The sequence below is a fragment of the Gossypium raimondii genome, chromosome 12, assembly GCF_025698545.1.
Source record: "Gossypium raimondii isolate GPD5lz chromosome 12, ASM2569854v1, whole genome shotgun sequence".
Taxonomy (NCBI): domain Eukaryota; kingdom Viridiplantae; phylum Streptophyta; class Magnoliopsida; order Malvales; family Malvaceae; genus Gossypium; species Gossypium raimondii.
Window position 1 is genome coordinate 42846807 of NC_068576.1, and position 16621 is coordinate 42863427.

The following is a 16621-nucleotide window of genomic DNA, read 5'->3' on the forward strand; positions in this document are numbered from 1 at the left end:
AAAATTAAGAAATTAAATATTTTAAAAAATCAAAATTACTTAATACATTAAAGGGTTACTTAAACTATAATACGGTTTCTAAAAGTTAAATAATTAGCTTAACACTTACTTAACATACAAAGAGTTACTTAAAACATGAAAACATTTCTGTAATTTAACATTTAATCAGGGATGGTAAAATTTAAACCTTAATAGACTCCAAACTAATCATCTTCGTGTGTTTTTTTCTTTTTAAATGCGGATGCGGGGAGAGGCAAGGCAAGACAAGGTGGATTTTTCTTCTTTTAGGTAATGGATATGAAACGATTATGGTAATAGCTTACCTCACCCTAACCCACTCTAGTATATAAAATTATCATTCTATATATAAACTATTAAAATGGTAAAATATGTTAACGTGATATAAAAAAAAATTCATATATTTTATGTTAAAATTTTTTTTGAAGAATTGTATTTAAATATTTACTTGGCATTGAAAAAATTGAAAAAATTAAAGATAAATAGCAAATTTTATGAAGTGGAGCAGAGAAGGGTGCAAATGTATGTATAACATCCATGAAGGTGATAATGATTTTCAAGATTATACATTCATAGTGGAGCGAGACAGATGATAGAGCAGAACGTGCCACTTATGAAGCGATGATAGATTAAACAATATTCATAACTATCCTGCTCCATTATCATCCCTATATAATTTATTATGTAGGATACACCTAATATTAAGGAACTGCTTTTGGCAATGAAAAGTGAGAACTGCTTGTAAAGAAAGAAAAAAGAAAAAAACCTTGGTCGAACGATGTGCAAGTCATGACATGGTGATTGCAGGTATTGGAAGGCACTGGAAAATTCATCGGGCTAATTGGTGGAATACATAATGAACATGAACAGGGTGAAATCATTCCTCGAAACTTAAATTTTAATTTGATGTTTAAAAGTATTTAAATGAAAATATTAATGAATTCAAGTAAGAAAATTTTATCTTTTATGATATGAGTTAGACTCCAACTTTTAAAGCTCTAGCTTAATTTCGCCTATTCTTAATTTGAGATATATTATGTTATATTGTTTTAATATATTATATAATTTGTATCATATTAAAATTAAATTTATAATGATACATAATTTTATATTGTAAACATTAAAAAATTATGTTCATTATTTGTATTTAAAATTTTAATAAAAGAAGAATATATAAAGGTGTTAAATATTAAATGAAAATAGGGTAAACTAACTTTTTAAATTTTTGAAAAAAAAAGTAGGTGGGTCTAAAATGATTTTGGATTAGTCATTTACAAAATATGAATAAATTTTGACAAAATTTAAAACTCATATTTCGAGCTAGATGAGCTTAACTAAGTATTGATACAATGCAACAAGGAAGAGGTATGGAAGAAGATGTGGTGGTTATTACGAAAGTCGATTCACCAGTCGAGGCGGAGAGCCAGAGGTTACAAAGAGTAAGGGAGAAGAAAGTATGAAAACTAAGTGCAAGGGTCACGGGCCAAGGTGCAAAGCATGTGACTATTGCACAAAATGCATCCCATGGAGGTCTATCAGTTAGATGGGGATCATTTGGCTCATAAGAATTGGCTTGATTCAAAGAACTAATGGAAAAGCCTGTCTATTTGAAGCCTGGGTGGCTCAATAAAGCAGATATGAAAAGTTAGGCTACCTTGGTAAATAGGAAAACTAATTTTAAAAGATTGAGGAGAATAATATCTGATAAGATTATATTTGATTTAATTATGTAAATCTTGTAAATCATTTAATTGTAGGGATAGGCTCCATCTCATCTGTCAATGTAAATTTAGCTAGACCGTTGGATTTGGGGGAGCTCAACTATAAATAGAGAGCCTCTCCCTCAGTTGTAAATCACTCATTGTTTTCTATTCTTTGAGAATGAGTACTAAATTGAGAGCATTTACTCAAACATATCCTGTGCATTATTTTTTTGTAGTTATTCTATTATTTTGAGCACTCTTTTCGCTTGTGTTGCTTCTGCTATATAAATTGGTGTCTTGGAGGAATTCTGCAAAATCCTCACTTTGTTGGAGTTAAGCTGACTTAGGCGCATTTGAAACGATAGAATCGCCTAAGGCCACATGGATTACGAGACAAAAGGTCTAGCCCCGTGATAGTTGGTATCCGAGCTAGAGTTACGAAGGCACTGTAGAGATGTCGAAAGAAGTTGCCAATCAGAGTGAGCTAAGGGAGACTCGCGGATGGGCCAAAAAACCAATCCTATTTAGGACGTGTTGTTGGCTTTAGAGGAATGAGTGGTCAATTTCGAGAAGTGTGAGTAGACGCTTAAGGTGGTCGTGGGACGCACCGATGGGTTTGATTCAATGAAGGATCAACTCAAAGAGTTTGTGTTTAAGTCACGAGACCAATGAAGAAAAGGTGCATGAGGTACTCAATTCCACAAAGAATACATTGACAGAGAGGAATGCTACTCTCGAGGCCATGGTGATAGCTTTGAAGGAGGAAACAATAACCACAAAAAAAACTTTGAGCACAAGAATAGAGGAGCTTGAGGGAGAGCTTGCCTTGTGTCGAGCAGCCATAGGTAATGGAGTGTCAAGTACAATAGTCAATTGCGAGATAGACGTTCCAAAGTTGAAAGAGTTTGCGATGACAAGATCTGTATGCGATGTGGATAACTTTTTGTGGAGGCTGAAACAATACTTCTATGCCAAAGACATCATAGATGATGCTACTAAGGTAAATATTACTACCATGTTTCTTACTGATTTTGTGATTTTATGGTGGCGGAACAGGTCAACAAATAAAAGGCATAGTGAGATTGGGACTTGGGAAGAGTTCTAGCATTAGTTGAAAGGATATTTTTACCCAAAGTATGCCAAAGATGAAGCTCGAGAAAAGTTGCAACGGCTTATACAACGAGGCACGGTTAGGGAGTATGTGCAGGAGGTTAGTGAACTATGATCTAGATTTCTGATTTGAGCGAGAATGGGACATTTTTCTCCTTTATGGATAGGTTGAAGCCATGGGTGAATCAAAAGTTACAACATCGAAGAGTCCAGGAACTTACCAAAGCCATGATGGTAACGGAGTCCTTAGTTGAACTTGTTCCAATGAAAGATAGGTTCGAGTCTTCCAAGTTCAATGGAAAGGAAAATGGTAGGGTAGACCATGAGGAAGATGAAGAGGGACATAGCAATGATGGCAACAATAGTAGAAGTGACGGTGGTAATGGGAACCACGAAATGGGAAGCGTAAACCCAACAACCCGAAAGAAAAAGGGGATCAAGATAATATGCTACCTCAATGGGTCACATATGATTAAGAACTGGCCGAAGATATCTTTGTTTTTGGCTATCAAAAGGAATGATAAGCCAGAGGAAGCACCCATGAATCTTGGTGTGATCATGAGTAGAAACGATGCTAAGAGGACTAATGAGAGCGAGAAGAAACCATTAAAGTACTTCTTTCTTAGTGGTTCGCATAGGATGCGGAATTTTCCAGAGCGAGTTAAGTCTTCCGTGACCTGTAAAGGGTAAAAAGCATAGCCTGATGAGAGGAAGGCATCGAAGCTTAATTCAATGGTACTCACTCTTGCAAAGATGAATATCAGTGAGGTAGGGTTGATGTTTGTGAACATCAACATTACAGGCCAAAAAAGGAGTGCTCTTGTTGATACGAGAGCATCAAACTTATTCATATAAAAAAAAGCTACGAGGAAAATTGGTCTTTCGATTAGGAAATTGAATAAGAAGATCAAGATAGTAAATTCTGAGGAGGCCCCAACTGTGGGAGTAGCTCGAGGCTTGGAGCTACAAATCGACAAATGGAAGGGCAAGGAAGATTTTGAGGTAATCTAGTTAGATGATTACGATTTTATGTTTGGCTTAAACTTTCTTGACAGGATTAAGGCGGGTTTTTTTTCCTTAGGCCAATCAAATTCATATCGTTGATGGTTTGTTATCATGAATTGTTGTGCGAGTGAATCAAGATATGAAAGTTGGGGCCAATGTGTTTTTGACAATCCAACTAGCCGAGGATGTCTCGTATGGGAGGGACATTGACACGGGTTGTGTATCAAACTTTGAGGAAAAAATAATGATGCAAACTAGATAGTCGAGGTGAGTAAATACTACGAGTAACGTACATTTCAAACACTTTGGTAGTTTTTTGTATTATGACTTGTTGGCTTGGCGAGACTATAAGGGCCTTTTCATAGTTCTGAAGTGGGGAAGTTAAGGGGCATATAGACTGAAGTTGTTGGGAAAACTCAAGGTTAACCCAATATCCAACGTGAGTATACGGAAGCCTAGTTGTGTAGATCAAGCGGATCTTGATCGAGGCAAGTCAGAATTGGGGCAAGTGAGAGCGATGACTTCTTGCCAACGAGATGTACCAACGAGTGAAATGAAGAAAGCTAAGGGGCAACGAAAGTCGAGGCAGAATTTTTGAAGGGTGGGAGAACCCGATAATGAGGCTAGTCGGGAAAAAGCTAAGGCGTCGAGAAAGTTTCGAGGCGAATCAAGTTAGTGCTATTCAAAGAGTGCAATGAGGGTGCTGGGAGAATGGGTGGGGGAGAATGTCATGGGCCAAGGTGCAAAACCTGTGACCATTGCACAAAATGCATCCCATGGAGGTTTATTGGTTAGATGGGGATCATTTAACCCACAAAACTGGTCCGGTTTAAAGAACTGATGGAGAAGTTTGTCTATTTGAAGCCCAGGTGGCCCAATAAAGCAAATATGGAAAGTTAAACTACCTTGGTAAATAGGGAAACTAATCTTAGAAGATTTAGGGGAATCATATATGATAAGATTAAATTTGATTTGATTATGTAAATCTTGTAAATCCCTTAATTGTAAGCATAGGCTCCATCTCATCCGTCGATATAAATTTAGCTAAATCGTTGGATTTTGGGGAGCTCAACTATAAATAGAGAGTCTCCCCCTTAGTTGCAAATCACCCATTGTTTTGTATTCTTTGAGAGAGAATACTAAATTAAGAGCATTTACTCAAACACCTCTCGTGCATTCTTTTTCTATGGCTATTATGTTCTTTTGAGCATTCTTTTGGCTTGTGTTGCTTTTGCTATATAAATTTGTGCCTTGGAGGAATTTTGCGAGAATCCTCACTTTGTTAGAGTTAAACTGACTTAGGCCCATTTAAAACGATAGAATCACTTAAGGCATCATGGATTGCGAGACGAAAGGTTTAGTCCCGTGAAACAAGGAGTATGCTAGGCTTAGTATGCTTGGAGAGTCAATTTTTTCTTCATTGTTCCCAGAGATATTTATAGGAGGGGATCTTGAGTAGAATGGTATCTGGTCATCATTGCGGAACGCGTAGAGTGAATGTCTTCGGTTAGACGAGGATGTCTATGATGGGACAGACCTTGTCATTCATTCTGACTTGGCGATACAGAGCAGTTGAACCCACATGAGGCTTGATGACCAACAATATTATGTTCTTAACAGAAGCCTAGGGTCTAGAGCAACAAATGGTTCTTACTTTTTTGGATGGTTGGGCCAAAAGGTAAAGCTTAAGGGTGACCATCCGATTGACCATTGGCGAGTTTGCTGCTAGGGCGACCTTCCAACTTATCATGTGTCCTTATTCAAATATAGGGTATAAAACTAAGTATAATTATGCCATCCAAAATAGAATAAAACAAGGGAAAAAGATACAATTAAAAGTAATTGTGAGAATATTAAAGCATTGAAAAAGATACAATTAAGCTCTTACCTAGTAAAACAAGGTGGCCCTGATTTTTTGAGATTTTTTATGTTTGGTTCGTACAGAAATGTCAAAACATGTTGATTATTTTGTCATAAATAAAGTCAAAAGTACTACAGTATAGACCACTTCAACAAGACAAAAACAATGCAGTAGGAGCAAAGTTAAAAATTAAATGTCAGTCCAATTAAATTGATCGATAAATACTCTAATCAAAATAATTAAGAATATGATTTAATTAAATATTCAATAAAAAATTGTATTCAATTTAATGATACTTTTTTTAGATATAAAATTAATTAATTAAATGCTTCATCAATTAAAGAGTACAAAAGCAATTAGAATTTGTTTTTAAAATTTTTAAACCAAATGTGCTAACAATTCAGTGAACTAAACAACTTGGGATTCAAAGTTGAATTCCAAAATTTCCATCACTATCAGCACTGCAATATTGACCAAAATAAACTGAGATAAAGGACAGGGCTTTTGAGGAAATAATTTATTTACTTAACTGATGATAAAGACATGATACTTACTTCAAGCTTTGGCCAATAACCAGTCTCAATCATCAAAGCATGCTGAAATTACCAAAATTCACGGTATTGAAAGATTAGAGAAAGCAAAGCTATGGAAACCAGGTTCGTGAACCCTTCACCCAACCTCCCATTCAACTCAACTCAGTCTCACCACCAAAATTAGAATATAGTTTATTCATGCTGGTAGCTGCAAGCAACTTATGAGCTCGTGCTTTTATTAATTGGTGTGAATTTTTTACTCTTATTCTCTCGGGTTTTCTTTATATTGCTAAATTGATTCAAATTATACGTACTAACACTTTTAAGATGGCAATTCCTTGATGGAAATGATACGAATCAATTCATTTCTGGTAACAAAGCTTCTATAAACTGTGAGTTACCACTGCGGAGAACCGCATTTCTATTATTGTTTCCAGTGAAGACAATTCATTTTGTCTTTGATCAAACACTGGTATGGTACCCGCAAGTAGTAGTAATAAAACTTAATAGCAGGTAGCATGTTAGAGACGCTAAAAATATTTTGATATTGACGATGAATACTTTCTAGGCATCTCAAATTCCTTGCCACCACTTACAAATAGATTGATCAACCTTACAAAATGTGCACTCCTTAACCCACCAAATACAGATACAATGGTTTTCCTTTGAATACATTAAAGTAAAAATCATGGCTGCCTTTTGGAACGGGGCAGCAGAGCCAGAAGTATCTTCTTCCTAGGGCCCTGCCAATCAAATCACCTTCATTAGTTACAATTCAGGATATTATGTAAACTTAAAGATTTCATTTTGCACCCACGTAAGAGGGAACGGCAAACAGTTTCCAAACAATATATTCACATAAAAAGATGATGATTATGGGTTTGAATCTAGAAGACACCCTGATCACAGCCCATTTTACTGAATCCCCTAAATTTATTGTTAGCAGACAGATTGTAAATCTTCTCATCTGTAACATGGTAAGCACCTGGATACTGCAGCCGTTTCAAAGTCAAAGCAATCATTAGCAGGCTCCTCTGCAATTAAGCAGGTAGTAGAACTACAAATTATCAGCAAGGAAAATCGCTGATTCATAGTGCTTTCTGAAAATGTTCAACTACAATCCATCCAATCAACTTAATAGGAAGCTTTATATTCTTGGGCAACCATGTTGCCAGAACAAAACTGAATGTCTTCAGTTAGAATGAATTTGGCCTAGGCAGCAGGTAAGCAAAATTCAAGCAAAATATCTAGGCAATGTGTACTTGGGTGCTCGAATCAGTCAAAGCTCTGTGCCTATGCTAAAGATCACTTAAAATGTGTTCTGAAATTAATGAAGAACGTATAAGACATGCTAGAAATTTCAACATCAGAAACCTGTTTTCCATATTCGCATCGGTTATTAATTTGAGCACATCAATTAAGAATATAAAGTACAAAAAAGTAACAATAAACAACATAAAAATACATAAAAGAAGCTAAATTACCATAGGTATTCCTAGCTCTTTAAGGTCATTTTCACCCATCTGCTTCAATGCAGTCATATCCACCTGAGTAAAATATCAAACCTAAAGATCAGCTGAGCTACAGATAAAAACAAAGCAATTCACCAATCAAAATCACATCTGTCCATAATATTTCAGAAACCTAAAACTATTAAGTAAATCTTCAGATTTTGGAAGATAGAACAGTTGCAGCAACACCATACAGGAAATTTCTCTATGTACAATCTGTTTGGAAACATCAATACTCAAACGCCTTGAAGATACTTACAATTGTTTTATAAGACATTCACAAGTTTAACACCAATACCAAATTTGCAATCATTTAAAACACTAACACCAGCCATAGTTGGCAGAATAACCATATCCGACATTTGTCAAGTAAAAGTAGATTTTGATATTTTATTCAAAGTAAAATCAATAAAAATATGTTCCTGCATCTCTGCAGCACAAAATCCAAGCATCAATTGCCTACTATCAAGGTATAATAAAATACTGGTTTTTCATATCCTATTACCCTTCCCATCATTTTGGGAAGAGGGTTGTCAATCTGGTATGGGGAGGGATATGAGGGTACATGAATCATCCTTTATTTCTTTTAAATACAAAAGGAACTCATAAAGAATGTTACATAATAAGATGTAAATCTTTCAGCTGATAAACTTCATTACTCATCCTAAGCTTAAACTTGTAAGCTCCATGCTGAAAGTCTCTAGATTTAATCACTGGATTTCCAGTTTTGGGCCATAAAACATACAGATTAATCTTTGCTTCTATAAAATTCCATGTTGACTTTTATTTGGACAAGCATGTGAAGACATCTTTACATTAATAACCACCTCTGCCAGAATCAAGCTAGAAATATATGACCTGAAAGTGATATATTTAAGGATTAAAATTGATGCGAAATCCCGGATGCTACCAAATCTGCAATTACGTGAAGATGAAAGAAACATCCTAGGATCTTGCATTTGCACTATGCTAATGACATACAGAAATTAGCAAAGAACAAAGAACAAGCAACAAATTACTATGAAGAAATAACATATCAAATGAAAATGCATCTTTGTTCTTAGCTGATTAGTCTTCCAAAGCATCTCTGAACACCATTTTCCTTTCAAAAAAAGGAAAACAATTTATCCTTACGCAGAGAATCTAAGGACCCAGATTACTTACTTCTTCTGCCTTGAAGGTAATTGTATACTTTCCAAGCCCCAATGAATGTAGCAAGCCTTCAACAGTTTGTTGTTCAGCACCCTATATGGCAGCCAGCCAAAACAAAAAGGTAAGAAAATTCATCTAAACACTGCTCTTTATAAACCAAGGTCCACGTATAACTATTTTAAAAGAAAAGTCCTCAGGAAAACACAATTTTATGCATGACCAGTAAAGCAAACAACATTGAGCGCTTGATAAAACGGGGTTGGAAGTTTAGCAAAAATATTGTGAGAATCAAGGCAGTGAAGAAAGCAAAGGTAGTGGCATAGAGGAAGAAGAGAGGGGGCAGACATTATGATCCAGATTTGATGAGAAAATGGAAAAGAAATAAATAATGCTTCCTTAGAGAAGATTCTTTGTTTATATTGAAAGAAGAGGTAGTTAAAAGGGATAGAGTTAAGAGGGGTTTGAAAAGAACATGTAGCACCTACTACTGGAAATTTCGTAGTTGTAAGAACACTATCTTCGGCATCTTATATACAATCAGAAAGAAACCTCAACTGCTACTTGTTCATACCCAAAAGCAACCACATGGCCCACACCAATAGCTACCAACAGTTAACAGAAATTTCTAAGAATGAGATCAAGAACATTCATGTCACCTAAAAAATGCGATGGTACAGTTTCCAAAGGACAATTTGGAAAACATACAGAAAGATAAGAGGGTTCAGAACTGCCACTTGCTCAGAACCAAGAGTAACCACACAAATAGCTACCAACAGTTGGCAGAAACTTCTAAGAATGAGATCAAGAACATGCATGTCACCTAAAAAAGGTAATGTTACAGTTTCCAAAAGACAATTTGGATAACAAACAGAAAGATAGAGGGTACTTCCCATAGCCAACTGAAAATGAAAGGATCCAGACACATTACCATATTCTTATCCACCTCAAATAGAAATATTTTAGGATGGGTCTTGAGCTGCCAAGCATGGGGCTCTAAGAATAAGATTAAAACATTTTGACCATTTCAAAAATGTGAACATGATAAATTATCATACAAAGTACACCAGGAGTTACAGTAAAGAACAGACTGAACTTATGAGCATAAGCAGCAGATGTTCACAAGAGAATATAGTAAAAAAAAAATAGATGTAAAACTTGTTAGTTGCACAATTCACTGGTAGCATGAAATGTAGATGGCAAATAGCACATACAGAGTACGAATTTTTTTGTACAATGCTGCTTGGAGGAATTGGACTTGGAATTTGGGGGCCCGGTGGCATGGGCTTTGCTGAAGTGGTTGGCAATCTGGACTTTGTAACAAAAGATGTTGTACTCACCCCTGGAGCATCAATAACATCTTTTCCCATGTATGAAACTGGTCTGACATCATCATATGTCCTGTTTACCTGCCTTCTCTGAAACTCTTCAGCATTTCTTGGGGGAGATAAACCCCTAGAAGAACCCATTACTCTGTCTGGAAATCGTTGCCTTAAATGATCTAAAGTCCAAGGAGAATAAGAACTTCTTGAAGTGGTAACACGAGGCAAATCATCCACACTTCTTGTGGAAGGAATTCTGCCCAAGATGCTAGTTTCCCTAGACTCTAGCACTTGCTCCCTTGGTTCAGGTATTCGCTCCCTTGACTCAGATGTTTGATGTGTCTCGTAAGGCTGTCCCATTCTTGACAACTTTTCACGAAGGTCCATGTCCTTCCTGTTTTCATCACTCAGAGCCCGTCTAAACACATTCTTTTGCATGAGTTTAAATCGGAGGTCATCTTTACCAATGTGAACAGCTTTTTTTAAAAAATTTCCCAAAAGAAGTGACGTTAATAATCTCACAAACAATTCATAAATCATGAAAACAAGATGTTGCAACACACAGGCAAAAGTTCACTACCATTCAAGCCATTGTCATTCAAACTTGTAGTATAACCATCTCCTCTTTGTCTGTAGAAAAGGCAAACCAGCTCAATAACTTTTTAACCCAAGTAAACTTCATTGATAAACTAATAGGGTTGAAAGTTCACAAACATAGAAAATAAATGCCAAAGGTAGGGCAACGTATTACTTCTCACGGCCTATGTAGCAGCATCACTTATTTTTCTTAGAGAATCCTAGTCAAACACATATCCAACAGTCAAAATGGAAACAGGATGCAGTCCTGAACTCCGAATTATACCAAAACTATTGAAGAAAAAAGGAATTAAACACATTCATGTCTAATAGTCACTCTCAAGTCCACCCATACAACAGAACACATTTTATCAGTTAAACAAACACCTAAAGTAAATATGCTAGCTGCATCTGATATGATAACAGCAGCACCATTAAATTCCACAAGGATATACAGAACATTACTTACCATTGCGCAAGCACCAACATAGCAAAGCAAGACTCAGAAATGCTCAGAAAACGACAGTAAAATTCTTTAAAACATACCGTTTGTTGTTTAGCTGACTTCCATGCAACGAAGAGCTATCTGCGTTGCCTCCTAACCTATCCCTTACAGATCGCTTACTTCCAGAAACAGGATGAGAATCAGAAAGATCAACACCGGATGCAGGGCCAGCCCTCTTCACCACCTACGTCAACATAATCGATCAAGTTCAGACTCACAACAAGCCAACAAAAAATTAGGGGAACTACACCAACAATTATTTTTTTGAAGAACAAGCTTAAGACTTTAATGAATAACAAGGAGAAACCTACCATGCTAAACTGAATCGTTCGAAGTCAGACTGGATACAATTTATGTTCAAAGGATAAAATCCTACTAATTTCAAGCTAATGTCTTAAATTTCAGCGGCAACCATACATACTTCAGCAACATCACCAAAAATAGCGAAAAAGAAAGAAAAAAACTATTAAGAGGAAAATGAAGTACAATAAAAATACCTGGCCGGTACGGCCGAGAGTAATAGTAACACGGCCCCGCGAAGCATCTGCCATGAAAAAAAAAACCCTAGACAAGTTAAAAATCGACTAATCGGTTCTTTCGGTTATAACTTCTGACGGATCAACGAAAATGATGCTTATCATCGCCTTTTCAAAGAAAGTAAAGCGTCGAAAAACAGAAACCCTAAAACTCCTCAATGAGAGATTTTAAACATGGATCGTAAGGGATCTGTAAGTGGTCACCTTTAAAGGGTAAATTGCACCATTAGTCATCAAACATGAGTAAGTGTTTGTTTTGGTCATTTAACTAAAAAGTTACAATCTGGTCACAGAAGTTTTTGAAATTGTTTTTTTCACCCGCTGTTAAGCGACACTTTTAGTTGTTATAATAGTAATTTTAGTCCTTTCTGTCAATAACAATAATTTTAGTCCTTAATTTTTATACTTTCTATCAATTTAACCTAATTATATATAAATGATAAAAAATTAAAATTCTTTTAAAATATTTAGAAAACTATAAAATTAAAATTAAAATAAATAAAAATTTCAAAATAAATAAAGTGAAAATGAGGGAAAAATTTTAAACTTTCCAAATTTTCTCTCTGTATTATCTGTATAGAAATATTCAATACTCATTCTTCAAAAATACATAAGAGAAATTGACATCCTCTATTTTTACCTCTTCTATTTAGATATGACTTTTCTTTTATAAGACAAGAAAAATATTTTTTTTATTTTTGAATAATTGAGTATTATTATTTTATATATAATCAGGGTTTGATAGAAAGTATGAAAATTGAGAACTATTAAAAAATATCGTGACCAAAAATAATTTCGAAAACTTTAATGATTAAATTATAATTTCTTTTAGTAAAGTGACCAAAATGAATATTTATCCATAGTTTAGTGACTAATGATGTAGTTTACTCATTAATTTATATAGTTTATATATTGACACATATTTAAATAAATAAAATTTATTACGTATGGTAGGGGAAGCAATTTAGAAATTACAAGAAAAAACCAACCATTAAGGAGAAAAAGCATTGGCCAAAAAGACATAAAGAAATATCTGACGATGGGAAGCGCAAGCACCAGCGCTGCTCTAATCTCCCATTTGCAGCTCAACAGATGCTGCTTCAAACTCGTTGAGTCAACCAGGACCCAGCTCGAGTTCAACTCTCTCAAATTCAGGCATTCAAGGAGAGGGAAGCTGGAATTCGCTGCTTCCCGGCGCGGGAAAGGTTTTAGAACAGCCGTTTGTTTCGCTGCCGTTGACGATGATGTCAAAGAGAATCGGCAACAAGTCTTCAGTGAAACCAGAAGCGCCTCTGCCACTGAAGATAGGCCTGGTATCAACCTAATTTTTTTAATTTCCTAATTGCTCTTGGTAATTTAAAGCCTGGTTTCTTTGTTCCTTATTGTTTTTGTTTCTTTAAGGCTGAATTGCTCCTCTCTTTTTCTGAAATGAAACTTTAGCTTGGTTACTGTTTAAATAAAATTGAATGTTTGGGCTCAAGTTAGATATTTTACTATATATATATATATATATATATATATATATATATATATATGGAATTGGAATTTGCAAGAGGGATTGGGCATCCTGTTATGGAGTGTAACTGCGTGTTCATTCATGAATTGGAGATTTTATTGGAAATATATGTTGGCAGAGAAGGTTGGTGTTTTAGGGGAAATTTCTTAAATAACTCATGCTTGGTTTGGCCACCATCAAATTGTTAAATAAGTCTTGCTTTTGGATGAATGTTAACTGCTGATGCTCATGGATTAGATTATTGATGTATAACATTTTAAAGATGCGGTTTGTTTCAGCATAGGGGCTATTAGTGGGAGAGGAAGAGTTAACTAATTATGTGCTTGGACATGAGTTTCGTCATGCTAGTAGGGATTATAAGCAACTTGGTTGCAATCATGAGAATACTGCAGGAAATGAATTTCTTTCACACCCTTTTCTTAGGTGATGCCAATTATATAAGTTCTTTTTTTAATCTAAATAAAATCCTTCTGCCAAAGATGATACTAAATCAGTAGAACGCCACCTCATTTTTTTATATTTGAAGCATAGAAGGTGGCATTAATAAGAGTGTAGTTTGTTTGATTCTTTAGTAATTCTAAATGCCAGAGAGGATAAATGAATGATTACACCTTGGGAATTTATAATACTACGCTTCATTAAACTATTTCTGGCACAGCTGTTTTTTACTTTCTTGTAGAATATGCTTTACTCACATAGAGCTTTTTGTTAAAGGCATCCAATTAATAACCAAACTGCAGTGAGGTGACAGATTGTAAGGCAATACAAGGCCACTATATATCTCAAATAACTGATCTGGGATACCAGCAATCAATACACTTTGGTCACATATAGGTCTAGTGGAACAGCTTAAAGCCAATAGGCCTGCGTGTGAATTTTGCAAGCAGGGAAGTAACAAACCAAGGTTTGGATTGCATACTGTAGCAAGAAATACTACCAGAAAGCTGGTTGATAATGGGTGGATTTACCCAACCAATAATATATGGCTACTTGCTGCAAACTCCAAAGTTAATGATATGAGATATAAAAGAAATTTTGACTGTCTCGTTTGAACTAATATCTTATTTTCAAGAGAAATATAGATGATAGAAATTTTTGGAGTGACGACCCTGCCATATTTGCCATTTGTGGAAAAATAGCTTGTTTCTGTGTTCCCATAATCTGCTGTACCCATTCTGTTTTAGTTTCTACCTGATTAAGAGTTTTTGTGAAAACAAAGAATGGCTGTGCAAACGCACACCAGAAGAAGAGGGGAGGAGGTGGGGACTTTAGTAGTTTTATTTAGGACAAAAAAATATTAGCAAATTCTACCAAAACACTGTTTTCCCCTTCTTCTAGTGTGATACATGTTCTTGACATATTTAATTTCAAATCATTAGAAAGGCATTAGCTGCATCAGTTAGATTGTTTGGGAATTATATCGTTTTCTTTATCTAATTCTTGATGATAGTTCTTTCAGGATCTGAATAGAAGTTCATGCTTTTAGATAAAAAAATGTTGACATCACTTCTTTGATTATGATATAGATGTGGTTAATATCTCACCAGAAGAAGCACCATTTGAGCAGAATAATGAAGGAAGTTCGCTTTATAATTTTCTTTATCCCGATAAAGATCTCCTCCCAGATGATAAAGAAATGACCATATTTGATCATCTTGAAGAGTTACGACAGAGGATATTTGTGTCTGTATTGGCTGTTGGAGCTGCTATATTGGGATGCTTTGCATTTTCAAAAGAACTGATAGTGTTTCTTGAAGCTCCTGTTAAAGTACAGGGTGTACGATTTCTGCAACTAGCTCCTGGAGAGTTTTTCTTCACAACTTTAAAGGTTAGATTGAATGGTTTATTTTGTTTTCACACTATGAATGCTAGTTATTGGTTGCAAAGTTTATAGTAATACCTTAACATGTCTTGAGTACTAACTTCTCTCTCTCTGTTTTATTTCATGTTTATTTATTTTTGGAACTAAAACAGCACCATAGGAGATGCGTTTGGAATGATGTGCTCTTATATTAAGGAAAGCTTTAAAATTTTTGGATTAATTACTATAGAGTGTTACATGTGCAAGAATGTGACATTGCAATTCCAGTTTTGATCCTATCCTCCCCGATTAACTTTAACCTGCAGCTTGCTTGCTTTATTAATATTTTCAACTTTGATTAGATAAACCAGTTGGTCATTACCTTGCACGTAAAACTTACAAAAGACAAAATGGGGGAGGTGGGGGAAAGAGAAGGGACTGAGTTCAAAGAAAGAAATAAAGAAAAAGTCGGACTACTCATAACAACTGATTTAGTTCATGGCATTCTGCAGGTGTCAGGATATTGTGGCCTTCTTTTAGGAAGCCCTGTAATTCTGTATGAGATCATAGCCTTTGTTCTTCCAGGCTTAACCAGAGCAGAGAGAAGGTTTCTGGGGCCTATTGTGTTGGGCTCCTCAGTTCTTTTCTATGCTGGTATTGCTTTCTCCTACTTGGTTCTGACTCCAGCAGCCTTAAATTTCTTTGTTACTTACGCGGAAGGGGTTGTGGAATCTTTGTGGTCCATTGATCAGTACTTTGAGTTTGTACTAGTGCTCATGTTCAGCACAGGCTTGTCTTTCCAGGTATTTCCTTCCTACTTGTATTGGGGGTAACACTTGACCAGATATTATCCACCTTGCATATTCCCTTCCTACTACTCTTAGGGGAACCTACACTGATACTGTCTCATGGTGAGAGCAGAAGTTAACCTTGAAGCTAAGATGGTTGCATGTGATTTATCCTGCAGGTTCCCGTCATACAATTTCTTCTTGGACAACTTGGTCTTGTGTCTGGGGACCAGATGCTTTCCATTTGGAGGTATGTAGTGGTTGGTGCAGTTATTGCAGCAGCTGTACTCACACCATCAACGGATCCTCTTACACAGATGCTTCTGGCAGCACCACTTTTGGGACTTTACTTAGGCGGTGCATGGGTTGTTAAGCTTACTGGACGGTGATCACTACATCATTCAAAACTTAAGTTGGGATTGGTCTAGCAGCCAGTGCATGGCAAGCATGCTCGTTTTGTATATTGTTAAAAAATAGTCATAACGATGACTGCAAGATCAGCCAATAAATTCTTTGTATCGAATTTGTATCATTATATATTTTTTATTTTATCAGTGATTGTATTTGATATTTTCTCCACAAATTTAGGATTGTGTGACATGTGGAGTTTGTAGCTTAGGAAAACAAGCAATGGTGTGGGTCAAGTATTAGTCTGTTTCAGAAACAAGCAACCCATCCTCACAAAAA

At 35.6% G+C, this 16621-nt stretch overlaps 2 protein-coding genes across 2 annotated transcripts; one reads left to right on the forward strand and one right to left on the reverse strand.

The window, feature by feature from the left end:
• Nucleotides 1-6756: 6756 nt before the first annotated feature.
• On the reverse strand, nucleotides 6757-11983 carry LOC105764262 (uncharacterized). The gene is made up of 7 exons (XM_012582786.2): nucleotides 11791-11983; nucleotides 11335-11477; nucleotides 10793-10842; nucleotides 10105-10688; nucleotides 8906-8986; nucleotides 7715-7777; nucleotides 6757-6973 (listed from the first exon to the last, which is right to left on the reverse strand). Exons 1-7 carry the CDS (start codon nucleotides 11842-11844, stop codon nucleotides 6917-6919), a joined length of 1032 nt encoding a protein of 343 aa, XP_012438240.1. The 5' UTR covers nucleotides 11845-11983; the 3' UTR covers nucleotides 6757-6916.
• Nucleotides 11984-12784: 801 nt separating this feature from the next.
• LOC105764263 (sec-independent protein translocase protein TATC, chloroplastic) lies at nucleotides 12785-16488 on the forward strand. The gene is made up of 4 exons (XM_012582790.2): nucleotides 12785-13142; nucleotides 14872-15173; nucleotides 15659-15949; nucleotides 16114-16488. Exons 1-4 carry the CDS (start codon nucleotides 12869-12871, stop codon nucleotides 16321-16323), a joined length of 1077 nt encoding a protein of 358 aa, XP_012438244.1. The 5' UTR covers nucleotides 12785-12868; the 3' UTR covers nucleotides 16324-16488.
• The last annotated feature ends 133 nt before the right edge of the window (nucleotides 16489-16621 follow it).